Source organism: Pelmatolapia mariae, linkage group LG16_19 (assembly GCF_036321145.2).
Source record: "Pelmatolapia mariae isolate MD_Pm_ZW linkage group LG16_19, Pm_UMD_F_2, whole genome shotgun sequence".
Classification (NCBI taxonomy): Eukaryota; Metazoa; Chordata; class Actinopteri; order Cichliformes; family Cichlidae; genus Pelmatolapia; species Pelmatolapia mariae.
In genome coordinates, this window is record NC_086241.1 from 21,179,002 (window position 1) to 21,205,233 (window position 26,232).

At 41.0% G+C, this 26,232-nt stretch overlaps 3 protein-coding genes across 5 annotated transcripts; all 3 read left to right on the forward strand.

Annotated features, from left to right (window-relative positions):
* The first annotated feature begins 9,539 nt into the window (after positions 1-9,539).
* Positions 9,540-12,193, forward strand: pou3f3a (POU class 3 homeobox 3a). Its single transcript, XM_063498030.1, has one exon. The coding sequence runs from the start codon at positions 10,179-10,181 to the stop codon at positions 11,445-11,447; it is 1,269 nt and encodes a 422-aa protein (XP_063354100.1). The 5' UTR covers positions 9,540-10,178; the 3' UTR covers positions 11,448-12,193.
* Positions 12,194-17,717: 5,524 nt separating this feature from the next.
* On the forward strand, positions 17,718-21,377 carry gpr45 (G protein-coupled receptor 45). Of its 2 annotated transcripts, XM_063499107.1 has the most exons (3): positions 17,718-17,870; positions 18,719-18,774; positions 19,481-21,377. In XM_063499107.1, the coding sequence occupies exon 3, from the start codon at positions 19,589-19,591 to the stop codon at positions 20,747-20,749; it is 1,161 nt and encodes a 386-aa protein (XP_063355177.1). In that variant the 5' UTR covers positions 17,718-17,870; positions 18,719-18,774; positions 19,481-19,588; the 3' UTR covers positions 20,750-21,377. The 2 variants fall into 2 exon arrangements, with proteins under 2 accessions (XP_063355177.1, XP_063355180.1); XM_063499110.1 differs by lacking the exon at positions 18,719-18,774.
* A 788-nt stretch (positions 21,378-22,165) lies between these two features.
* Positions 22,166-25,764, forward strand: lg16_19h2orf49 (linkage group 16_19 C2orf49 homolog). 2 transcript variants are annotated; one of them, XM_063498132.1, is made up of 5 exons: positions 22,166-22,287; positions 22,468-22,631; positions 23,181-23,430; positions 23,620-23,717; positions 24,027-25,764. In XM_063498132.1, the coding sequence occupies exons 1-4, from the start codon at positions 22,177-22,179 to the stop codon at positions 23,674-23,676; spliced, it is 582 nt and encodes a 193-aa protein (XP_063354202.1). In that variant the 5' UTR covers positions 22,166-22,176; the 3' UTR covers positions 23,677-23,717; positions 24,027-25,764. The 2 variants fall into 2 exon arrangements, with proteins under 2 accessions (XP_063354202.1, XP_063354201.1); XM_063498131.1 differs by having other exon boundaries at positions 23,620-25,764.
* Positions 25,765-26,232: the final 468 nt, after the last annotated feature.

Here is a 26,232-nt window from a genome sequence, read left to right on the forward strand (position 1 = left end):
GTGGTCCAACAGAGCTTATTAAACTTTGAAACACCAGTCTAGGTAATAATAACAGCTAACCTGATGGCTTATTTTCTGAGTGAGAAGTGTACTTACTTACGGGATGTGGGTTTAAACCTGTTTAGCCTTACAGCAACTAGACACAGGACACGACTCCCTCTGTTTCTGAAACGGCACGGCTCATTTTCTGTATATGTTTTTAAATGTTCTTGGACACAGTTTTAATCGAAGGATAAGGTTTACCAGGCTTTAGCGACACAGACATTGTTGCCTTTGAATAGTGAATTAAGCACATCTAAAAGAAGTTATGCTGTTAAGTTGTAATATTTGTACAGTTTCAATAATGCATCCCCTGCTCATTTTTTAGGACAAGCTAAAAGAGCGCTCAGCCTTGCTGCTATGTGTACCTCAGGCAGGATTTAAAGTTGTCACATGTGTTGAACAGATGCTCTGGCACACAAAAACCCCTTTGCCTTTGGCGTAGGTGTAGAGACGGGGCGAAAATGTGCTGAGTCTGAATAGAGCTGTCAGCTTTTACTCTTAGACTCCAGGATGACAGTGATCATTTGCTGCTTCAAAAGTAATTAGATTGCTGTTCAAGAATGTTCTCCTCAGAGGATCTCCATACTCAGGCGGGATATGATTGATTGATTTATTGATCTCCTGCTTGTGTCCTCTTACAACATGCAGCTCCAGCAGCAACTGAAACACGCAGCGTTTTAAGTCCGTTGTTTTCAGTCCATCGCTTCATTCTTCACCCATCTTTGACCAGGAACAATGGAAGATCAAGTGAAAATCTGATATTCTTACTTTTCCTGTTAATATTGTATATAACGCTCTATAGCGCTACTATGAAACCAGCAAATTTCACTCACTCTCACAACTGAGGGAAATTATTAAATTCTCCCATGCACCTGTGAGCTAGCAGAGGAAATACTCGATTACTGAAGAAGAGGGAAATCATCTTTTTCCTTCCCTGATAGCAGAACCTCCTTCCTCAGTAACTCTGCACACATTTAGGTCATTTCCATTACCTCAGCAGAGATAATGATAAAGTACTGAATGGAAAACATATTCACACTCCACTTTCCCAAATGTTTAATTCTTCCGATTCGGAAAGAAAAAGAGAAAGAGAAATATTAAGTTAAGCTAGGAAAATATTGGCCAGGCAGCACATGGCACTGGCTTCTCACTAAAGTGGAGTTAATTATATGTGCAATCAAATTTATATTCACAGTTCAAATGTGTGTTAATATTATAGATTTGAAATGCAAACTCAATTACAAGGATTACTCTGTGATCGTGGACCGTGAATTTGTTTTTTCTAAAAGTTATTTTCTTTTTTTGGAGGAGAAAAGGATGGATCCTTAGGTTTGTGATAGCAATGCTGCAGCAGAGAAGAAAGTGGAGTTGGAGACACAGCTGAAACTGTGTATCGAGAAGCTGATCAAGAGTGATTGGAGCTGCAAGACGCTGAATAGTTCTTATTTCTCTCTCTTTTCAAGTCCGGAGAACTCTCTTCCCCCCACAAGGTAAAAGCAGCCAGTTCCATGAGGTTTGTGAGTGAATTAATCATGATGATTAATTGGCTTTCAAGTTAAATATCCAGTGAGCGATGTCAGGCTGCCAGACATCAGGGTTAAATTGACAGGCCTTTAAGAAGAAGCAGATTGATTTACACAGCAGCTAATGAATCCCCCTCCACCCAGAAGGGGAGGAAAGGTAAACAAGTCTTTTCTTTCCCTTCCTGCCATCTGCTTTGTTCAGGTACACTTTGCTCTCAGCACTGAACTCTAACCTGGCTGTAGGACTCTGAGCCTATTGATGAGTTCCTTTTTTATTGCTTTTCCACAGTGATAACAAGACTGCTGGAAGAGACAGAGAACACGTATTTGTCAGTGCTAAAGCTGCACCATGCTAGTAAAAACACCTGTAATTGTAAAGGTGCATATTGCTAAAAGCCTTTTCAGTTTAGTATGCACAAACCAGATAAAAGCAACACACTGAAGATCTTTATTGTGGTAATCTGGATGTCTAGAGCCCTGGAGCTCTGGAGCTCAACCCTCTGCTGCTGGCTAAACTGCATATATACTACTAACCCTGTGTGCCACAGCTGGGGTACTAACTACCAACTAAATGCTACCAACACAGGAGCATGTTAAATCAGTCACTACCATCCTTCTTTTTTCCATCCGAGCTTTTTTCTTTTCAGGTTGGGCCATCATTTGTTCCACAGAGAAATTAGAAGCACTAACTTTGCTAACTTGACACACATATTTATCCAGAAGTTGTTTATATGACTTCAAATCCTATCTCATAATTAACTAAGTGCTCATTTTTTTTGTGTGACTGATTTTTGTGAGATGGTGTTGGCAAAGAGATGTCGTCCACTGATTTATGGAATACTTGAAATCTTTGGCTATCACTTCTTGTTTTTTTGGAGCCAAGGGTGACCACATTTAGACTAGACTGTGATGTGCTACATCATCAGCTAACAGCTGCAGTCTATGGCTACTGCCAGCTCCCTTAGCGAGGTGCATTCATAGACTGAATCCGTGCACTGAACAGACACAGAGATTGACGCGTCAAATTCTGTTAACATATATGAGAAACTTGTCCAGACAAAGCAGCCACTCCTCTATTAATGCAAACTTTAAGCCTTAATGCAATTTAAATGCGTAACTTGTATAGAAAATGACCACCTGTGCAGTTGTCATTGAGGTGGAAATTAGCTATAAAGTCCCAAATCATTTTTTGTATGTTTTAACATGAAAACCTGCAAGACCTGACATCTGAAGTAAGCCTCAAGTGTCCATTAATGAAACTGCAGCTTTAGCACACAGCTAGTCTTCACTTGGACCGCAGTTCAAAGGTTAGCAGTGGCGCTAAAATGGCTTGTGGCGAGTGTAAATGTGAGCTTGCCAAAGTAAAACTGTGTTTTAAACTTTTATTCACTCTCAGATATGAAGCACTAACTGTGTTAAATTATGCAGAGTCGATTTGTTTGGATCCTGGTGTACTTTTCCACTATTTCTCAGTCATTTCTTTTTATTTCAGCCATTAGCAGTGATTAGATTATAGGTAAAATTAGCCTCAGTAAATAATACTTTGTCTTACATTTATCTTTTTTATTGTTTTATACTCATTCACTAAGGTAAATCTTTTGCACCACTAAACATAACATCCGTGTTAGATCTCTAAGCTGCATGGAAAGGTCATGGCTACTGAAAAGCAGAAGCTGGAGTACTTGCTGTGTTTTGATGTTCAGTGCTACACCTATTCCCTCTCTCTAACCCCCCTGAGCCCCTCTGATCTACACTGCAGCTCATTAAAACACCCTCTCCACCTCCACATTAGCATCAGAGTCATGGTCAGACTGCTTTGTGCTATAAGGGTGGAAAACAATATCAATAACAACAACAAAAACAATAGTAGCCTTTGGTCCGGGGAGGAGAGGAGGAGAAAGGTCTTTGATAATGTACATCAAAGACAGACGCTGAAGTAGGCTGTGTTTTCATTGCATGCGTGCCAAGGTCGTCTCTGATCCTGCGTGCGTGGTGTTAGCACTCGGGGCCAGTTTGATGGCACAAGGTGAGTAGCTGGGTCCTCGGGACATGCCTTCAAAAATGAGAAGTCAAACACTGCAGCCAACAAAGCTCCCTAACAGGTTAACTCGTGTGGCCCTTGTGTGGCTTTTATTTCCTTCTGTTGTGAGTGTTTGAAAGTGCTGTGAAATAAAAACGTCTGTTAGTCACTCCACCACCACCAGTGAAGGTACTATATTTGAATCTTTATAAAACCTCACCCCCATCCCTGAGCAGGTTACTTCCTGTTAAAAAAAAGTTTTTTCTCTCCACTGTCGCCAAGTGCTTGCCCTTAGTGGATTTACTAATTGCTAGGGTTTTCTCACTATCACTGTAGGGTCTGATTCACGTTAGCACCTTAAAGCACTCTGAATATAAAACTGAGTTGAACTGAATTAAACCTGATACCTTCTTGCTCTGCTCTTAAGATGAACCAGCTTCGACTGAGTTTGTGTAAAATTAACCGATGCTTTTAATTCAGTACAAGTTCACAGCCTTCAACCTGATGATCCACTTTTTCATTCATAAAGCAGAAATAAACTTCCTTCTTTCTGATAATAAATTATTAATAAGAGTTATTAACCTTTGAAGTAAACAAACAATACAAAAAAACGGTAAACTTACTGTCATAGTCTATGTTTTTTGCTATATTGCTTTGTATGTATTAGTTAAACATTGAGTAATTGGTTCATGTCTTAAAAGTCATCTATAAAGCACTAATGCATGATATGGTAACCATTAACTCACAGCAATAGCAGCTACATGTTTCCAGTACCACCAAACAAAAACAAACAAACAGTATTACAGGTTAATTTTATGACATGAAAAAAGACACACAACAAATTGCCTTTCATGTCCTAAACCTTCGACTTAAAGCTGCGTGTTGCCCTTCAGTGAAAAGTTAAGGGTTATTGTTTGCGAGAGGTTCAAACTTTTTCACAAAACTAAAAATACCTGTCTCTTTTCTCCCAGGAGTGCGTGATGAGAACTCTGGAGTGTTAACGTGAAATCGTCCTCACTGCGCAGTGAGTACATGTTAATTTCAAAGCTGCGTGACATCATTAACCCGCTGGGTTTGGAGGTATTCATTACATTTATTTAATTACGTTCCCGTGTAAGGTGTCTTGATTGATGTCTCAGCTGATCTGCACGCCACCACTTAGTGCTGATGTATTCACTAAAACACAGGCATGTTCAACAGTGTTCTTAGGTGATACTGTTCCAGATAATTATTGTTATAAATCTGCTACTTTCTCAGTTAGTGGAATAATCACAATCTGGGCTTTATTTTTAGTTAATTGATGCCTCAATCATCCAAAATTGGATTTAACTACCTGTTTAACTACTAAACCCGTTGATCCATGAACTACCAGAGTGCAGAACTGTGAATCAAAAATGCCACAAACCATTCGGCCGCTGCTCTGTATTAAAAGTCACTTAATATGTGAAACTTCCTTCTTTTCCCCTAAACCCACCTGAGAAATCATCTTAACTACAGAGAGCCTTTATAATCACGTGGATCATGGTGGGAGCTTCAGAGAGAAATCTGTCCATTCATGAAAGGCGGAGGCCGGGCCAGACTCGGCCAGGCTGGGCCTTCAGGGACACCGGCTGTTTGACTTGGCTCGCTGCTCGGCCTGGGTACAGGGCTACAGTTGTCCGTAGCCACAGGCTGCAGAGTCGCAGGTATTTCCTGACTAAATTTCTCTGTCATACATTTTTGCAGTTGTATCTGAAGAGACAGAACATGGCTAAAAACGAGATGCATGTGTTAGAAGACACAAAAATAACCACAAAGGCAGCAACGCTGTGATTCTTTAAATTTCCATGTGGGCTCATGAGCCTTACTAAAAGCTAAAAGGAAATTAAAAACTTTAAAGCTTCCTTTTATCTAACCCAGTTTACATGTTTTTACTTTTTTCTTTTCTTTCTTTTTTGCAGCAATATAAACACCACATTTTTCCTATAGGCTGTGCCTTTATCAGAGTATCCTAAACCCCAAAAGTCTCATGCTTTTTCAATTTCCTCCATTTTTCTTTAGTGACAGCACAGATGTTGCTGTTCTCCCCACATTTGGTTTAGCACAAGCACTAATCATTGACTTCTGTGATGTCATTCCAAGAACACCTTTCACCATTATGTTAATGCATTAAGACATTTAGAAAGAGGTAAATGCCCACCTCTGCGCACACCTGCAAGCACCTGGGTGCACACACACACTCAGATAAAGAGGACTGACTGATGTCTTTGTGCTATTTCCCTGCTCTATTCTCTCTGCTCTTCCTTGTCACTTTGGCCCCTTTCAAATTATCCGCTGGGATTAATGAATGTAATTTTCACACATTAACTTCCCCCCATTCATGCATAATGGCCCAGCCCATAACAGTGTTTAACCAGTACATCTGTCCATTGGGTGTCATCATTTAAGCCTCAGCAGGGGTTTGTAATTGACAATAGTTCCAGTGCTGTAAACATGACTGCTCTCCTTCTTTTCTTGCCTTCTAGCTTCTCTCTGCTGTAATTCCACCACATCAAATGCAGTAAGGAAATAGACAGCTGTCCCAGCAAACTTTTCATCCCCCGGTGAATCATGTTTGTTTAAAACATCACATCACAGCGCATTAAGACATGTGCCCAAAACTTAGACACATCTGCTTTTAAATTTGAGCATCATTGGCCGTGTTTATCCTCATATTTGCACGTCTCTGCGAATGAGGACTTTGCAGATGAATGCACTTTGATCATTTCCCCTCCAGATCCTTCCCCGACTACACTACTTTGTCTCTACTTCTTCCCTTCTCTCGCTTTCCGTGGCTGCTTCTGCTTCTGATTTAAACACACAGCGGGGGGTTGTGGGTAGAGTCTCATGCTGTGAAGGATCTCTCTGACTCAGGGAGAGCTGAAGGTCAAACACATTCATGATCAGAACCACTGAAGACACTGAAGAGGTGGAATGAAAAAGAGTACATGGAAGATAAGTTCTCTCTCTCTCACTCTCTCTCGCAGCAGCAGCAGCAGCGTTCAGCACAGTTCCATCTGTAAATACCACAGTAGGTCTCACAGCAGAAAAAACCAACGGTCTGCCTGCTCTTGTAGTTTCAGCAAGCCGCGCACGTGTACAACAAATTATTAAAAATAAACTTCAAGTGCTGGATATCATCTAAAAACAGCCAAAGCACATGAACAGGAGAATCTTGCTATAGTCTCTGCAGAAAATATTAAGTTCAATAAATGTGGCAACAGCATCCCATCCTTGGTAATGAGTTTTTATTTTGTCTGCATGGCTTCTGTTTCTTTTTTGTCTTAATTAGACGGACACTTAAGTGATAAAGCAAAAAAAAACAAAAACAAAGAGTATGAATGAGAGAAAATCATCTGTTTCTTTGAGTGGAAAACTCCTGGAGCCCAGATGAAGGTTTTTCCTTTTCTCTTTCTTTCGCAATTTTTGTTGGAAGCATTAGCATATTTCAAAAGTCTACCAAAGAAAATAGCCCGGGGACAGAAATGGCCGATCTGCATATTGAAGACTCAACAGAGGGCGAGGAGCAGGAGAGGGGAGAGAGAGAAAAGGGGAGGAAGAGAGAGAAATTCACCGTCTTCATGATTTGAGGATGATCTTAAAGAAACAATAATGTCAATTAGCTGACGGTGTCACGCTCATTATGCTGGATTAATTGCGGCGTTCGCTGCAACTAAAACAGATTATTCTCCTACTTGTCAAACAGCTCCATGGAGAGGGAGGGAGCGAGGGAGGGAGGGAGAGGGAACAGAGAGAAAAAATGTGCATCATAAGAAGGCCTCTTCACCCAGCTTCCTTCATGAATAACAAATAGAGGACCCAGTGCTGTGACCAGGCAGCACAACACATGAAAAACATTACTGCCTTGCCTGAGTCGTCTGGTTTTCTCTACATTATGCTGGTGGGCTCAAAACACGTGAAGCAGTGTGGTGCTTTTGTACGGCTTCTCTTGTTTTCCTGTTTTACCAAATACGAGACAACAATAAACTGATTTTAAAAGCTCTGAGTGAAGAACCACCTTATAATTAAGTGCAAGACTGTGTTTTTGTTTGGTACTCTCACTGCTTTTTTCTGAATCTTCTATTGTTTATCATTTTATCTTTATTACAAATTCCTGAAAGTACAAAAGCTGCAAACATGTGATGGAAATGAAGCTTGGAAAAAAGTCCAACTGGGCAAAACATTTTGGGTATCAGGGATTTGCACAATTTTTGGCTTTATTTTTTAAGTATCTCTTAAGTTATTCGGAAAGGCCAGAAAAACACTTTCACCTCTATTATCTATCAAAAAAGTAAACATTCACAACTTGGATTATTACGAGGACTCATTCTTACATTTGCATTTTCTAGTGTTTGCTCGTTTTAAAGTTTAGCAACTTGAAAAGTGCAAACCGGGCTGCAAGGAAACATCTATGAAGATCAAACAGGTTATTTTGCAACTATTAACAGTTCTCACCTAACCCCCCGAATAGATAGATAATTACAAAACTGTACTCTGATTATTCTTGAATGCTGTGATTCAAACTAGCTACTTTATTAATATATCAACAAAAACACACAGGTTTAAGAGAAAAACTGCTCAATCTGGCATTCAAATGCATCTGATTATTTATGGTCTTGAAAATACTTTGTTAAGAAAATTGCTCTGATATTGAAAGTTGGGTTATTGCCTGAATAAGTGTGTTATTGTGCTTTCTCTGCCCCTAAATAGGAAGTTGCTGGAGCTTGTTGCCCACCTACACCGTTTTACCAGTTTTGGTGCTAATTTTGTGAAATGATGCACAATTTAACAAAATAATTACATTTTTCTCAAATGTTTATAGAATGATCATATATGTGCATCACTCAGTCAGTTTATGATAAGCAGAAAGTGCTCTGCCTTGTTTTAATTCTCCTTTCAGAACTTCTGTGCACAACAGCCTAATCAGTATATAATCTTCTACCCATATTTACTTTAGCTGATAAGTTTTTATTATTCTTTTTATACTGCTATGCGTGATTTTTTTTAACGATTTAGTACATCCTGAAATCAGAAAAGTTTGGCACATGACTGCTGAACATAAGGCGAATTTAAATATTGTAACTCAGTTTATGTTGCTGCTTTGGGAATGGGGTCCTGTGAATACTTGTCGTTTACCTTTTGGACAAAATCCAAGATAAATCTGCTGAAAAACACAAATTAGCCGGAGGTTCACTGGCCCGCACCTGGCTCTTTCCACCAGTCACAAACCACCATGTGTCTCAGTGGATGGCTTTTCTCTCTCAAGGCCCGTAAATGCGAAGAAGGAAGCCCGTGGTAGAAAATCCCCAACGACACCTTCATTTAACAGCCCATCCATAAACTGACTCGGCATGGAAACGTCCCACTGAAATTGTTTTGTTGTGTTCATTTTTTTTTGGGGGGGGGGGGGGGGGGGGGGGGTAAAAAAATCAAACTGCTGGCAGGTTTTGTGCAGCTTTAGCGCTCGCCAGTGCGGAGCGTCACGCCACTGCGGCCTTCCCTTTACCATGTGAAAGGGAGAACGCATTAAGATGCAAGAGGCGTCCAAACCCCCCTGTGTTCCCAAAGCCGACTTGAGTATCCTTGATTCAAGCCTCGGCTGCTCTGTGTGATACTCGGAGATAAACGTGACGGATATTATTTTGTCAACTTAAGTGACTCAGAGCTGCTTAAATATGTGCAATAATAATAATAATAACGTTAAGCATAATTATTTTCGCTTTTATTTTGTTAGTTTTAGGAAAAGGTTTGTTTTGTTGGATGACTTCCCAACTTGCCTGTTTTTCTTCACATGCTTCACAGGCTATACTTTAACGCGCAGTCAAACCATGTTCGGTCTATTTTTTTCGGCTTGATTGTAATTTTCTAGCAAATTGTTGCTTTTTTTCTCCCTCAGCAAGAACTCTGTGCACCCGAGGCTCAACTGTGAGACACACCAACTCCTCTCTGCCTGTGCGTCCAATCAGCGGGAGCTCTGGAGAGCCTTTCTGTTGTAATTGGATGGAAATGGAGAGGAATACGCAGGCTTGGCACAACGTAAACACACGCTCGTCTCCTTCGCTCTGTAGAGGACGCACCGGGTAGAGCAGATGCAGTGAACTAAATAACCGAGAGGACAGCAGACGCTTTAAAGGTTTTTTTTTTAGTCATTTAGTCTAACCCGAAGCGTTTATATCAGAGATGTGAATAGGCAAGCAGACTGTGTATCAACTCTTCAGTTTTCACGGAGCAAAAAAGGCTGTTTTTTTTCATAGGCGACCACTAAGTCTGTGGATTACGCACGCCGGAGCTCCCGGGACAGAGAAAAGTTGTGAAACTATCGTTTTGCCGCACAGGAATACGTAAGAGAGCATGTTCTGCCACACTGGTTACAGCAAGCGCATGCTGCTTAACTGAAAATATAATGTACGTCTCAATGGAGTGATTTGGCACTTTTTTCCCCACTAATTGGGCAAAAAAGAAAAAGAAAAGAAAACTCGTTTAGAGTGAAATAGACAGAATTTATTTATGGATTAGAGCAAAGACTATTTTAATTTTTTTTTACTCAAACACAAGAAAAGAGAAATAAAAGATATATGATTTGGGAGATGGCAACTGCCACTTCAAGCCCATACCTAGCCAGCAGCAGGATTTTATCCAGCCCGGTCCTTCACTCTGACCGGAGGGGTGGTGGTATGCAGTCGGGCGGCACCGCTGTGACCACGGTGTCTAGTGGATACAGAGGGGACCCTTCAGTGAAGATGGTGCAGAGCGACTTCATGCACGGAGCCATGGTAGCAAGCAACGGGGGGCACATGCTAAGCCATGCCCACCAGTGGGTGACATCGTTGCCTCATGCAGCAGCCGCAGCGGCCGCCGCTGCAGCGGCAGTAGCGGAGACCGGCTCTCCGTGGCCCCCGAGTTCCCAGCCGCAGGATGTAAAGAGAAACGCCGGCAGGGACGACCTCCACTCGGGCTCAGCCCTTCACCACAGGTCTCCGCATCTAGGACCTCACCAGGCGCACACGGGAAGTTGGGGAGGCACCTCCACTGCGCACATCAGCATCACTGAGGGGGAGCAGCAGCAGCAACAGTCCCTCATTTACTCCCAGCCAGGAGGATTTACAGTCAACGGGATGCTGAGCTCACACACCGGGCAAAGCCTCATGCACTCGGGGCTGGTGCGCGGAGAATCACCTCGGCTGGACCACGGCAGCCACCATCACCACCAACACCATCATAATCATCACACGCACCATCACCAGCAACACGGTCTGGGCCACGAATCACATTCAGACGAGGACACCCCTACGTCCGATGACTTGGAGCATTTCGCCAAACAGTTCAAACAGCGACGGATCAAGCTCGGTTTCACCCAGGCAGACGTGGGCTTAGCTCTGGGCACTCTGTACGGCAACGTGTTCTCACAGACCACCATCTGCAGGTTTGAGGCGCTTCAGCTGAGCTTTAAGAACATGTGCAAGCTGAAACCCCTGCTGAACAAATGGCTGGAAGAGGCTGATTCCACCACTGGGAGCCCGACCAGCATCGATAAGATCGCCACCCAGGGCAGGAAGAGGAAAAAGCGCACTTCCATCGAGGTGAGCGTAAAAGGCGCACTGGAGAGCCACTTCCTCAAGTGTCCCAAACCTTCCGCACAGGAGATCAACTCTTTGGCGGACACTCTGCAGCTGGAGAAAGAGGTGGTCAGGGTCTGGTTCTGCAACCGCAGGCAGAAAGAGAAGCGCATGACGCCGCCGGGACTTCCGCGCACTCCAGAGGACGCATATTCACAAGTGGGTAGCATTGGACCTGACACACCGTCTCCCTCCATAGAGTGCAAGAGGTTGTTCAGCGATACGTGAAAGTGTCCCAAAATAACAGGGATGAAACACGAACAACAGCCTCTGTTTTGTAGACATGGGTCTCAATGAAACCTTTGATTAACTTTTTATTCGCCACCATTGATCCAAAAAGTAGAATTGTTATCCAATGTTCATATCAGGACTGGACACATCACAACCGCCCTTTATGCATCGTTATTTGGCATTTTTCTGCTCCCTGAAACAGCCTCTGGGACAAAAAATTATATTTCGGTCTAAATTAAATCTGAACAAAAAACAACTGAAAGTTATTTAAAGGAAATGTTTGGTCACCAAAACCGGAGATATTCGAGCAGAAACAAGTTATTTCCATATCTTTGTACTGTAAAAATAATAGTTCCCTTGTGATGCTGCAGAAACTGATGTCCCACATGCTAGACTGAACTATAACCTACGTTTTTAATCAAACACACCGCTTTATCCAGTGTTGGGTTGTTTCTAATGAGCAATAATTTCTCTTCATTCAAACCTGTTTCTCACTTTGTGTTGTGTGTCGGTGGATTTTTTAAATTTTTTTTATTTTTTTGTGGCACAGTTTAAGGTTTCAACAAGCGATTTACAGTTATTCCAATATTTGTACTTTCCTTTAATCCTTTTCCATTTAGCAAACAGTCTCTTAAGGTTATGTACAAGTTTGCTGTGTATTGTGGTGATATGGACTATTTATTTATTTTTTGCCACTGTGTTTATTTTCATGGAATAGACCAATTATTTAATAAATTTGACATAAACCTTGTGTTAGATACCGGAGCATTATTCTTAAGGGCCATGTGGACACACACACACACACGCACAAAGAGAGACATGCATATATATAAACACACAGAATCTCTTCATCAGAGTCATTTGAATTTGATATAATATACAATATATCCTATAAGAGATACAAAGAAGTCATAAAGGCAAAAAAAAAAAATGACATAGTCAGTCCATTTTGCTCAGGCGTCTCGTTATCATTGTTTTCATGTCTGTTTGGTAAATCATCTGTGCAAACTTCTGCCATTTTTCCCTGTTTATGACAATCTATAGAAAAGTGGCTAAATTGGTTCACTAAGAAATTATTTAGGTGATGGACTGATAGCGAAAAATAACCACACATTGCACCATAGCAGCCTTAATTATTCTGTTGTTATTTAATTAATTCTTACATTGAGCATAAAACCCCCCAAAAATCTACCACATCATTTTGTTAAAGTGATGCTGATCCTGCGAATACCTGCTGAACCGATCACATAAGCCTGGTTTCTACATTTACGTGTGATTTTCTGCATATCAGTCCAGCCACAAACATCCTGTTGCAGGGCTGTGGACTGCAGCTCGATGGAACGCAGCCAATGGAGGTCGACTACCCCAGCTGGCAGTTCACCTCGGCAGCGGTTGCCAAGGTGACAGCGAGATGGAGTGACACAAGGCAGTGGATCTTTTGCCACAGATGATGGGTTTGGCAGATAGGCAGCAAGAAGCGCAGTACGCTGGCTGTGAAAAGCAATCTGTGTCTCTTCTGTCTGCTTCTGATCCACATAAGAATGACACACAGTACACACACACAGACACTCACACACAAGCTGATGTTACATCAGTAATAAAGATAATAGGTACTCCTAGAAAAAGTGACCGAGAAGTGCAGTTGCAGTGAAACTTGGAGGGAGGTCAAAGGTCAGCTGCTGCAGTAGCTGTTGATAAACCAGGCAGAGCTGTGAGAAATAAATGCAAACCTAGGAGTTAATGGATTACTATGAATGTTACACTTATTACAATGTGAATGTGTGCTCTGGTCCTCTCCACACTGGACACCCTGTCTTAAGAGAGCATGTACAAACACATTTTTGGGACCTTTGTCACTCTTTGCGTCCTCACTGCATATTTGGCAGGATTTAAGGCACACTCTGACTTTGCTGTTTGAAAAAACAAGAACTAGAAATGAGTGGTTTGAATAACTTTCTCCAGGTCCGCCTATACAGCGATTGTCAAACTAGGTTAATTTTCAATCTTCAAAGAGGCTTAAGGAAAACAATAAGGGATGAATGGGATAGTTTGGCTGTTTCACTTCCTGAGAAAGTTTTTATAAACACACATGAACCGTTCTGTTTTTGGAGCAGTGCGTGAAAGTTTGTGAAACCTTGTGAAACCTTGTGAAGTTTTTCTATAATTCAGCACAAATAAAACCTAAAACATCCCAAAGTTTCTACTCAAGGTCCATGCAAGTGTCATATTAATGCCTCATTTGCTTGAAATCTCGCATTTCAAAGAAGTCTAAAACCTTCAAACAACATTTCTAAACATTTTTCCTATTTAATGCAATACCTATTTTTATCAGAAGGTGGTGTAATGGATAAAAGTGGCATTTATTGAACCAGGCAGGTTATCCAAGAAAACACTCTTATTTGCAGTAGTTACCCAGTAAAAGGTAAAGCGTGTTGATGAAATTGGGATTAGGCCGAAAAAGAAATATTAAAAAAAGGAAGCGTGTCTTCGGAAACAATACCCCAACTGGCGAAATGCCGCCCCCTTGTGGTGAAAATAGTTTTTTTTAATTTGGCAGAGGGCAATTCCAAAAAGTCCCTTTTACATTTGTCTCCTTTATATAACTTGATAGTCTTGTGTAAACATCAGATAACATATTAGTTGATATTTTTACAGAAATACAGAAAACATCACCACAACTGCTGTATTTTTGTGTATTTGCACTGTATATATAGCTTTTTGTACCATTTAAAAATATTGAACTATCATTATTTGTTGCATTAAATTATAATTATTTCCTATGGACTGTTTGTCAGCATCATGTCACTAGGATACAACAGTTTAAAATATGCATACTGTTCTGCTACGAAAACCAATTTCACCAAGGAAGTGCTCTTTATCCTTTCAGTTGCCACAGTAATATCACAAAAGCCACACATAAAGGTGGACAGGTGGTACCCTGCTTACTCTTCGTATGGTTTTTAACATGATGTATCCCTACTGAGCTGCAAGCCTAAGTTCTCAGATGAAAATAGAGGTAGAATATAAGCTTCCAGGATTGCCGCGTGATCCCCTCAAAGCTTAGCGATGTAAAGATGGGAGATAAGGCTGGAATTGGGGGATAAAAAACCCTTTAAAGGGTTTGTCATCACACAGTGCTAGGTGTCTACACTGAATATCAATGCTTGGATCTGAAGGTACATGCTGATGATGTTACAGTATCCTGACAGAACCCCAAACTCCTGAATCCACAGACACAGCTCAGCTCACACAAAAGTGCATCATTTGCCTGCATTTGTGAGGGCATTATTTATCATTATAGCATTGTTTCTTGCATCTCTGAGCCATGGGCTGTGTGCAGTTGCACGCTAAAGATGTTATTACCTCTCTCCAATAATAACAAGTAATATAATTGCTCATAATTGCTCTTAAAGCCTTGTCGGAGGTGCTTTACATGAAGCAATTACCATGAGATAATCCCCTCCTTTAATGGCTGTTGTTTGTGGCTCACAGTTTGGGCACAGTCACATACAGAATGCACACACCTGCTCATATCCAACAAAGTTTTAACCATTTTACCGTGGTCTACACATTCTCAGTCTCCCAGTGCTTAGTGTTAGCTATTTTAACAATGCAGCGATCAGTTACTGATTAAAGTCTAACATGTAACTGGTTAAACACGCGTAACACTTTCCTGGAATCAGAAGCAGCAGCGTGCCTGAATGAGAGGTGGCAAAATAAAAGAAGCACATTTTAGGTGTTTTGTTTGCACGAGAGTGTATTAAAAGTCTGACTGCCTCCCCTCTAAATGGCTCAACATGGCTCTGTCAATATTGTTACTCGTGTGGGTTTCTCCACCTCCCCACTGAATATTCAGATTTGGACATTTTTCACTTTGCCCGTGTTTTCTTTTTTTCCTTTTTTTTGCCTGTGTGTGATTGATGGAGTACCGAAGTCTCTCAATCAGGAAGAAATTAAAGCAAACATCTGTGGAATAACGGACAGGGAAATGAATTCGCTCACTAGCGAGCTCTGTGTTGTGTGGGTGCCACTGAACGTGACGAGCATGCATGTGCCAGATCGGTGGAGTGGAACTTGTTTGATGGGCATGTTCAACACATGGGCATGATGCCAATTTAGACAAGCATGCCCAGGAAAAGAGTCTCAACCTCCATGCTGAGTGTGTGAATGTAAGTATGTGTGTATGTAATTTTACCAGGTTTATAATAAAAAAAAAAACCCCAAAACATTTAAATGGATTAACGTTTGAATTATTGGCTCTGTGGGTGCTATTTTGCACTTCTGTCAGGGCACCATCGATGCTGCATCAAAATAACATATGAGATTGTTACCATAAAGTCATACATGCTTACATCATTGTTATTAATGTTCCTATTGTTGTACAACCTTAAATACATGTGAAGTAAATGCCCAAGCTAAATCATAAATACCCACACATCCAACACAAAATTCTTTCATCAACTAAAGCCCACCGGAGTGCAATGCTGCTATCTGCTGGACAAAATAAATAATGCATGCTCAGATCTTCTTCCAGACTTGAATACTGATGCAAACTAGTCAAACTGAACAACACAACCGGATACAGTTAATTTATTTTCGTGTATAAATTTTAATATGTACATTACAGATTATTTGATAAGAATTCTGCAGAAAACTGACTTAAGCCAAGAGATTTTATGGATACAGCTTCACGGCAAGCAACTGCTATAAAATTCAAATGGCATCTTAAAAGAACATCATGAACAAGTTTAAAGCAATTACGAAAAGAAAAAAAAAATCGAACATAAAACTAAATACAACTAAAAAAAAATGATACGATACAATAAATGATCTGCCAGGGTTAGGAAGAGTGTTTATTATCTTAAATAGTAGCACCATATTATCCAAAGAGAGTATTTCGTTGATTAGCTTAGCAATGCTTCAGCAGGCCGAAACTGGGAGCTTCGTCTTCACTGTCCTTGTTTTACACAACACTTTGGATTTAATCATTAGCGGTTATAAAATGCTGGTTCTCTCTCCCATAGTGTGCCTTTTGTGCTGTCTCTCGATGCTCTCTTGTCTCTCACCTCATCCTGCCTCTGCCTGAATCTGGTTCTTCCGACTGGAGGTTTCTTCCCAGTGAAAGGGAGTTTTTCCTTCCCACTGTTGCCAACTGCTTGCTCATAGGAATCATCTTATTTTGGGGTTTTCTTTCAAACATTAAAGACTGTTTATCCTAAAAATACAAACCATCTTGAGGTGACTGTTGTCGTGAATTAATGCTAAATAAATATAACTGGAATGAAATGAACTGAACCGGTTAAGAACGGAGGTGAATATGCTGCATGAGGGATCACAAAGCCTGGAAAAAACTGGGTTAAACTAAATAATTTTTTTATTCCACGAATTTCCAGATATTTAAATTAATTTAATTTACTTTCATTTATTGTATAGTTTTATAAATTTTGTAAGGGATTAATAACTTATCATTTTGCTGACTGCATGGGTTTAGGAACAGAAAATAAAATGCCCTTTAAAACCAAAACGCTGCAAATAGCCTATGTTCGTGGCTGGTAACATTTATCATGCCCAAAACTAATATATATAATATATTGGTACATGCAATCAAATGTACTGGGCCACCCACACATTACACCTACAGGCCATGCATGAAGCTCCCATCACACAGTTTCTGTGCTGATGTTAATGCAGTGGAGGTTTAGAATTTCTTCAGTAAACCTGGCTATTTTTATACGCTCTGCCCTCAGCACCAACTCTATGGTCTGCCACTTTGTGACTGAGAAGCTTCCACTTTGCAGTAATATCACTCACAGTTGATTGTGGAATATCTAAGAGGGTTAGAAATTTTGTAAAGGCACTTTCCTGTTATAGCAGTGAGCTTTTCAAAACGACCCATTCTTTCACAAATATTTATAAAGGCAAACTGCATGGCTCAGGGCCTGACTCTATAGGAAACGCCTGTGGCACTGGGACTGATAACACCGAAATCCAAAGATGAACAGGTGTAGATCGATACTTTTGAACATTAATGTATGTCATACTAATGTAAATCTTGGAAGTAAATAAATAACTATTACCGTCGTGAATTTTTTAAAAATTCGTTCATTTCCTTCGGATATTCGGCACATCAGCAACTGCTCGATCCACACTATACCTACAGTTGAGCGTGCTAATCGTAACAATAATAAGGATTAGGATGATAAGGATGGTCAATTTTGACACATTGCTCCTTTAAATGTGAGACCACCTGCTCCTCTGGCGTCAGCATCATCCGCAGGCGGCACGGTGGGGATCGATACGGCAGTGAAATGTTCAAAGTGGGATATTTTTGGAAGACCTCAGCAGGCTCCGGAGGAGAGACACCGTCACCGAGCTGACTGGCTCGACGAGAGACGAGTACACAACCCGGTAATAGTCAAGGTAAGTCCCGTCAGCACCTGCAGATGTTCATTTATGGTTCATTGTGTAGTGCAGTGCGCAGAGAAAAACAGGGCGTTGTGTCTTGGCGTGTAATATATGCAAAATTTAGCCTGTTGCGACGGGCCAGTGTGTGAAAGCTGTTACATGTTAAGGCAAGAACAGGCTGTACAGGGTCGGTGCAGGAGCCATGACAAGAAAAAAAAGAAAGAAATGAAGAAAGAGAGAATCAGCACATGGAGATGATGGCATGGTGTAAACCAGTAAATATCAGCTATGATCAGAGCAGCCGTAAATCATATGTGCATCATAAGAGTTTTTAGAGTATTTAGATGCCTTAAGATTAGGCCACCCTGCAGATCTGCAGCTAGCAGTCAGCATAATTAAGATCACTGGTATGCAGTACAAGTGAAGGATTGAAATTGTTATTGTCTTAGTAAACAGGCTGATTTGTTTTCCACATGTGACTTTCTTCACTGCTGACACCAAACAGCTGTGATCTGGTTTTAAGACAGAGGCGAGCGGTCAGGGAGTCTTCTTCTCTGACTGTGAGGTTGCGTCTTGGGAAAAAAAAAGTCTTTCGGCGAATCATGTGATCCAGAAAATATTTTGTCATAGACTCTTGTACAAGAGATGAGAGTAAGGGCTGCTTGTTGCCATGGAGCCGCTGACCTTGTTGCCGTGGCAACAGCCGGCAACACTATGCCATGACTTGTGTGTTTGTCACTAAAAAAGCATATTTTCACTTTTCCTGTCTAGATGGGCCCATGATCTGAAATCACGTGGCTCCTCTTTTATTTTAGGTTATTTTATCAACTATGCAGCATATTTACAATTTTGATGTGTTACAGGGACTCGAGACACAACTGAAGCCACACAGCTTTTTTCATCAAAGATATCCTGAGAGGTAAATACTCGAATAAATGTTAGCTTGGTTACATTTTGCTGATTGGATGCTGAAATCAGAGTAGGTAAGTAAGGCAATATAGCATGGGGTAGTGGACCCTTAGGCCCAGGTGCTAGATACCTGTCCAGACTGGAGGGCTGCATGGGGGACGTGAATGCCATAGTGACCTCAAAACAGCCTTAACTCTAAATCTCTACACTCTGGTCCCTCGATCGGCAGCAGGAAGTAAAAACTGCGGCCCTCTTGAAGAAGGTTCTGTTTCATCACAAATGTGTCACCATCTGTAGCATTAACCAAGAGCGAAATTCTGCTAAGCTGACAGTTGACTACACCCTGGGTGATGTGTAAATGTGTGTATTTCTATTCATGTGTGAAGCAGCTTGGCTGTTAATCATCAACCTCAGTGAGGCCGGTGAACGACACATCTCTGTCCCGTGTGGCTGTAACTCTTAGTGTGGTGTGTTTCTGGGTTGATCACATTTAGTGGACGTCATTCCTCCTCTCACTATTTCATGTTTACAGTTCTCACTGACTAATAGATCAGTTATTAGACTCCTTTTTTTTCTATTGTTTTTGGGCACATTTATCACAGCTTCTAAAGAGACCATCCATTAAAATCTCTGATTCATCCTACTAATGTGTTTGACTGTTTTTCTTTCAGTCAAATGCCTTATGTGAATGTTTTTTTGTCTTTTTTTAATCACAGGTAGTCCCATGGAATCTCAACTGCTGGAGGACAGCTTTACCTCTGAACCACAGGCATAGCCAGAAATGTTCACCTTTTCTGGTCTCATATCCCTGAATAATCGCTGCTATGGCTTTTTGTAATGAAAGCTTCATGGAGGAGTGTAACTGCATGGACCCGAACAGCGTAGAGGAAATGTCAGAAAGCCTCCCATCAGAAGCTACGACTCCTCTCATATCAGTCACTCTCCGTGTGACCCTGGCAGCCATAATGATCTTTATGATTACTATCGGTTTCCTCGGCAATGCGATCGTGTGTCTGATTGTTTACCAGAAACCTGCCATGCGTTCTGCTATCAATCTCCTGCTTGCCACTCTGGCCTTTTCAGACATCATGCTCTCTCTGCTCTGCATGCCCTTCACTGCAGTCACCGTGGCCACTGCAGACTGGAGCTTTGGGAGCGGTTTCTGCCGCGCCTCCATCATGCTGTACTGGCTGTTCGTCCTGGAGGGGGTGTCCATCCTCCTCATTATCAGTGTGGACCGTTTCCTGATCATTGTGCAGCGGCAGGACAAACTGACCCCGCACAGAGCTAAACTGTTGATCGCAGGTTCTTGGGTGCTGAGCCTGTGTGTGTCCCTGCCGTCAGTGGTTGGGTGGAGGGCGGGCGCGGCAGGTATCGGGGGCGCCTGGGCACCGCAGTGCGTGCTGGGATACAGCGAGTCCCTGGCAGACCGTGGATACACAGTCCTGTTGGCTGTAGCGGTTTTCTTTGTGCCATTTACTGTCATGCTGTACTCTTACATGTGCATCCTCAACACAGTGCGCCGCAACACCCTGCGCATCCACAACCACACCACCGAGCATTCCTGTCTGCCAGCCCTAAACCAAGTCAGCAAAATGAGACTTACCGGGCTGCAGCGGCCGCCTCAGGTCAAGGTGGACATGAGCTTCAAAACCCGAGCCTTCACCACCATCCTCATCCTCTTTGTTGGTTTCTCAGTGTGCTGGCTCCCTCACACCATCGTCAGCCTGCTGGCCGTGTTCAGCCGGCAGTTCTACTACAGCTCAGTCTTCTACCCCATCAGCATAGGCGCTCTGTGGCTCAGCTACCTGAAGACGGTCTTCAACCCCGTCATCTACTGCTGGAGGATCAGGAAGTTCAGGGAGGCCTGTCAGGAGTTCATTCCGAAAAGCTGCAGACTGTGTCCCAGAGTGCCGGGCAGGAGCCACAGAAGAGTGAGGCCCAGCAATATCTATGTTTGCAGTGAGACGCAGTCAGCTGTGTGACACAGAGAGGAAACCCAATGCAGTCTAATGTTTTTAACTTTTTGATAAGCAATGGGATGTTACTGAAGTTCCCTTTAAAGTAATAAAGTTCTTGTGAACAAAAAAATGTTACCACGAGAACAAATTGGTTTTAACTTTATTGAAACTGGAGCATTTACAGTCCCATGACTCCCTCCTTTTGGGGAAGGTCATGTGAAAATCACAATTGCTGACAACTGAACTGATCTGGTGGTGACAATCATTTGTCTGCTGTTTTAATAAATAAAGTCAAAGTGTTCACTCAGCTTCATGGTCACGCAAGCTTCTGAAACATACTGACATTCAAAAAAACATTTTTATATCTTCCATTTTTGCTTTATTTTTCTGTTTCCTGTGCTGTCCCTGAGCTGTCATTTTGTTGTTTCATTAGTCTGAAGCTGTACCGTTGATAATAATTATGTTGTCAGTTATGTGCTAAGATTCAGAAAAACAAAAACAAATTACAGTATTGATGTTTGGTGATGTTCTCAGATGAAAGTCAGACCACTGTTAAAAAGTGTTTGATGAAATCTGTGTAGAAACACAGCCCTCTGTCAGCTGGTTCATGAGTCTTAATGTTTCTGTTATAGAGGAATGAGTGTTAACTGCATTATCATGTCACATAAGATATGTAAATAAATATAGTTTTTGATTAAAGTTTCTTTGACTCTCTTCCTCTCTAACGATAAAACATGTAGAATGAGAAAGCTCATTACATTAAAAGAGCAAGCCCTGCACAAGGGCATTATTTGTAAAGGGCCACGACAGTGGTATAGTTTTTTTTTATGTCATCCCGTACCACCCCAGAGGATTAAGCAAGTCAAGTGCAGACTTTCAGCTTGACTGCTGATGGAGGTAGCAGGATTAATTGTGAAGTAAACAGAACTATACTCTCTGCTGCAAAACTTATCATACAGATCAAATGCATAATGAACCAAAGCATACTGCAATCCAAATGTTTCCCATGGCAAAGAAATAGGATATTCTTCAAGTCAGTCAACTGATCTCAACCTACCAGAGCATGCTTTAGGATTATGAAATGCAAAAAAAGTATTTTCATCCAAGAATTAAAAATAAGATCCACATGAGCCAAAAACAAAAACAGAACCAAACAAACCCCCAAAATAATGATGCTCATCAAGGTTATTATTGTTAACTAACACTAGACTAAAACTAGATATGAAAAAAAATTTGTTAACTAAAATAAAAATAAGAAATAGACTTTTGAAAGTAATACAACTAACTGAAATAAAATAAAATTATAGAGGAAAATAACCACTACTAAAAAAATACATACCAAATATGTAAACGGTTTTAAGTGTCTAAAGCCAGTAGGAGGCAGTAATATTCCTGTAATCTCAAGGATGCAAACTGTCGTATACCTCCAACAGCGAAGAAGAAAAGCAAACATGGCGACTTCCACGGGGCAAAATGGAAAGGCTGCTGGTACTTCGGATGCGGATCTCTTGCTTCACCCTGAGTTGTTGTCTCAAGACTTTATGAGGCTAATTTTAAATGAGGTAAGTCGGTGTTTTAAAATGAGCTCTAGAAATGTGATTTGATGCGAGAATAAATGAAGAATGCGGAAATGTTAGCATGCAAGCTAACAAGCAAGACACCTCTCTGGTTACTGTTTAAGTACACTCAACTCGAGGCGCTGCTTGTGATTTTTAAAGTGGAGATATTTTTCTCTGAATCAGAAAAACGTGAGTACCAGAGACTGTGGGAGCAGGGACCAGCTCACAGAGCTCTACCTGCGGCATGTCATCCCTCTGCCGCAGAGGACTTTACCCAACACCCGCTGGGGACGGAGGATGGAGAAGAGCCGAGGGAAGCAAACGCCGGTAGCTCACCGGTCAGACAAGTATGGGTCCACAGCTTCAGATATTTAGTACTTTCATGTGCAGTTTTAGGCCGTCTGCATATAGATAATTTGACTATGATGTTAGAATTTGGACCAAATAATTTGCCCAGTTCTATGAAAGGCGAAACGAATGTGTTATTACTGTAATTTCACTGATCAGTCCACAGACGTAACAACTCTGGACAGATGCACTATATTGCTAAAAGTACTTGCTCATCTGGCTTCACACATGTATGAACTTAAGTGACATCCCATTCTTAAATCATTGGTTTTGATATGATGTTGGTGCACATTTTTCAGCTTTAACAGTTTCTGTCCTGGTTGGAAGTCTTTCAGCAAGGTATAGGAATAAAAATACATGTAAAACAACATATTCAAAAGTTTGTAAAACAGAAACAATAACTTTCATCCATGGAATATATATCAGTATCTGGAAAACACGTACAGACACAGTCCAGGTGTAAATGTGGCAAAACAAAAGAAAACTGTAGCCTGTAATGTTAAAATAAGATTAATGCATTTCAGAAACTGATTAATATGGTTTTTCAGCTCCAGCAGTGACCACAGTAGAAAGAGGCCTCTGATTGTGTACGATGGGAGCTCCACTCACTCTGGCCCACTGAAAGTGAAGAAACCAGAGGGAAGTATAGTGTCAATAGGAAGCAACGACAGGTTAAAACCTCCACCAGCAGCAAATCTTTCCAACCCCATCCGCAAACTCTCAGGCAACACATCTTCCTCTCCATCCAGTCAGCGCAGCAGTGACACAAAAAACCTCGAACGAGAAGCAAATACGTCGGTAGGAACTTCTCTCCTCAGTTATTCATGCACAAAGAAAGTAATCCACAAGTGTTCATATTGTTTGTGTGTTTGGAGATATTCTAAAGAATCTGTAAGGACATTTATAATAAAAAATCATTTTATTCTTAAAAAAAGAAAAATATGCAGTTCATAATGCCTGTTTATGTTTTATCCTCCATCGTTTTAGGGGGCACTGAAGTCTCCGGAAGTGAAGAACAAGATCCAGCGTGTGACTTGGCCCTGATCTTTGGCCTCTTTTTCATACAGACCTGATGGGACCTCAAGGTCCGGCAGACAGACCACTCCTTTCCCTGTCCGTAACCTGTGGTTGCCTATACCTTAGGTGTCCCATCACAATTTTCCCAACTCATTTATCCACAGAAAGAGGTGAAAACCCTTCTAGCTGTGGGTCAAAGCTGCTTAACTGTTGCCATTCAGTTATAAGAGCTTACAAACCGGGATGAAGTCACGAGCTTCCTTGATGTTTTCCAAAACCTCAAGTGCCCTTACCAGCATTAATCAGCAACTTGCATTAAGTCCCATCCAAAATGAGTGAGGTGAATTATTGCTCTTTTTATTCTGTTGCTGGTTTAGGTTAAAAGGCCCCGGGGTGATGAATGATGGCTGCAATGGCTGTGTGTTCAACTGGATGCTAAAGGATCTTATAACGTGATAACAATGGAAGTAAGCAAGAGGCAATGCAGACATGTTATGAGACAGATCTGTTTCTTTGGTGTATTGTAAATGAATATAGACAGATCATGGTGAGCATCACATTTTAGAAGTTGTGTGATCAGTGACTTTTTATCATTTCTGTTATGAATTCAACTGAGATTTGCATTTGTTGAGCACTACACAAGTTTTCCAGGATTTTGAAATGTCACTCTGGTGTGAGATTTTACATATGCTGCACATAACGATGGGATAAATAAAAACAATATTGAACTTTATTATTAGTAGACCAGTAATTACTTGTTTATAAAAAGAGCATCGCAGAGAGGCCGAGTCTTTCAAAAGGACCACTTTTGTAAATACTGTTCCAAACATTTTGGGATGTTGTGCAAAAATGTAAATAAAAACAGAATGCAATGATTTGAAAATCTCATAAACCCATATTTTATTCACAACAAAATATAGAAAACATATCACATGTTTGACCTGGCAGCGTGCCATTTTAAGAAGAAAATAAAGTCATTATGAATTGGATGGCCTTAACACATCTCAAAAAGTTGGGGCAGGGCCACATTTACCACTGTGTAGCATCACCTCTTCTTTTAACAACAGTCCGTAAACATCTGGAAACTGAGGAGACCAGCTGCTGGACTTTTTGGGAGCGGACTTGTCCTGTTTGTGTCTGATAGAAGATTCTAGCTGTTCAACAGTCTTGGATCATCTTTGTTGTGTTTTTCGTTTTATGATGTGCCACATTTTCTGTTCTTGTTTTCATAACATCAAAAATGCAGACTTTTGAGCACATGGATGAAGCTGGATGGTCCCTCTCCTCTTTAATCCAGATGATATAGCATCCATGTTTTCCACCACCAAAAATTCGAATTTCAGCTCGTCTGACTGGAGAACAGTTTCCACTTTGTCTTGGCAATTATCAGAATCAGAATACTTTATTAATCCCGAAGTAAATTAGGGTTACAGCAGGCAGCACGCTAATAGCGCATGCGCACTTACAAAGGAACCTTCTGACCAGACTTACACAATAAATGAGCCTTGGCCCAGAGATAACAGCTGTGTCTCTGGATCATTTTGACATATAGCTTCTTTTTTTTTTGAATGATTAAGCTTTAACCTGCACTTGTGGATGCCACAGTGAACTGTGTTCACAGACAGTGATTTCTGAAAGTCTTCCTGAGCTTGTGCAGTGATCTGTGACAGAATCCTGCCTGTTTTCAGTGCAGTGCTGCCTGAGGGCGCGAAGATCACAGGCATCCAATACTGAGTTTTCACCTTATTGGTGTGCACAGAGATTCTCTGAATATTCTGCTGATATTATGTACTGAGATAACGAGAAACTCTTCTCAATTTTACATTTAAGACCATTACTCTAAAATAGATTGATGCAAAATTTGTGAACACAGTTCTTTGCAGATTGGTGAACCTGTGCACAGCTTTACTTCTGAGAAGTTCTGCCTCTCTAAGATGCTCCTTTTTTTATACCAGCTCATGTTACGATCTGTTACCAATTAACCTAGTTAGCTGCAAACTAGTTCCAGTTGTATTTTTTAGTATGAGCTATTTTTCCAGCCATTTGTTGCCCCATCACATGTCGCTGCCATTAAATTTGAATTAAGCGAGTATTTTTTATGAAATAATAGAATGTCTCAGTTTAAACATTTGATGTTTTCTATGTTTCATTGTGAATAAAATATGGTTTAATTAAATTTCATAAAATTTGCAAATCATTTCAGTCTGTTTTTATTTTTTTTGGAATTGGTTTTTTTTTTTTTTGTTTTTTTTTTAAATCTAAAGATAATCTTCTCGTTATGAACAAATTAACACAAATTATTTAAACCAGAAATACAAGTTAAACAACACTATGCAAACTTTAAAAAAAACAAGTGTGGAAACAATGGATTAAAGTGAAATGAAATCCTCTCCTGTGACAAGAAAAATGTAAATTTGAAGTCATACGGTATTTGATAAACGTGTGGTACGTGGACGGCCTGGCTTACTGACACCAAGAGCAAAGGCAGCAACTGTGCTGGCATAGGCTTACGTTAGTGAACATAGACTGAGCAACATCTGTAAAGGCATCAATAACACTAAACAATACAGCATCACATACTTG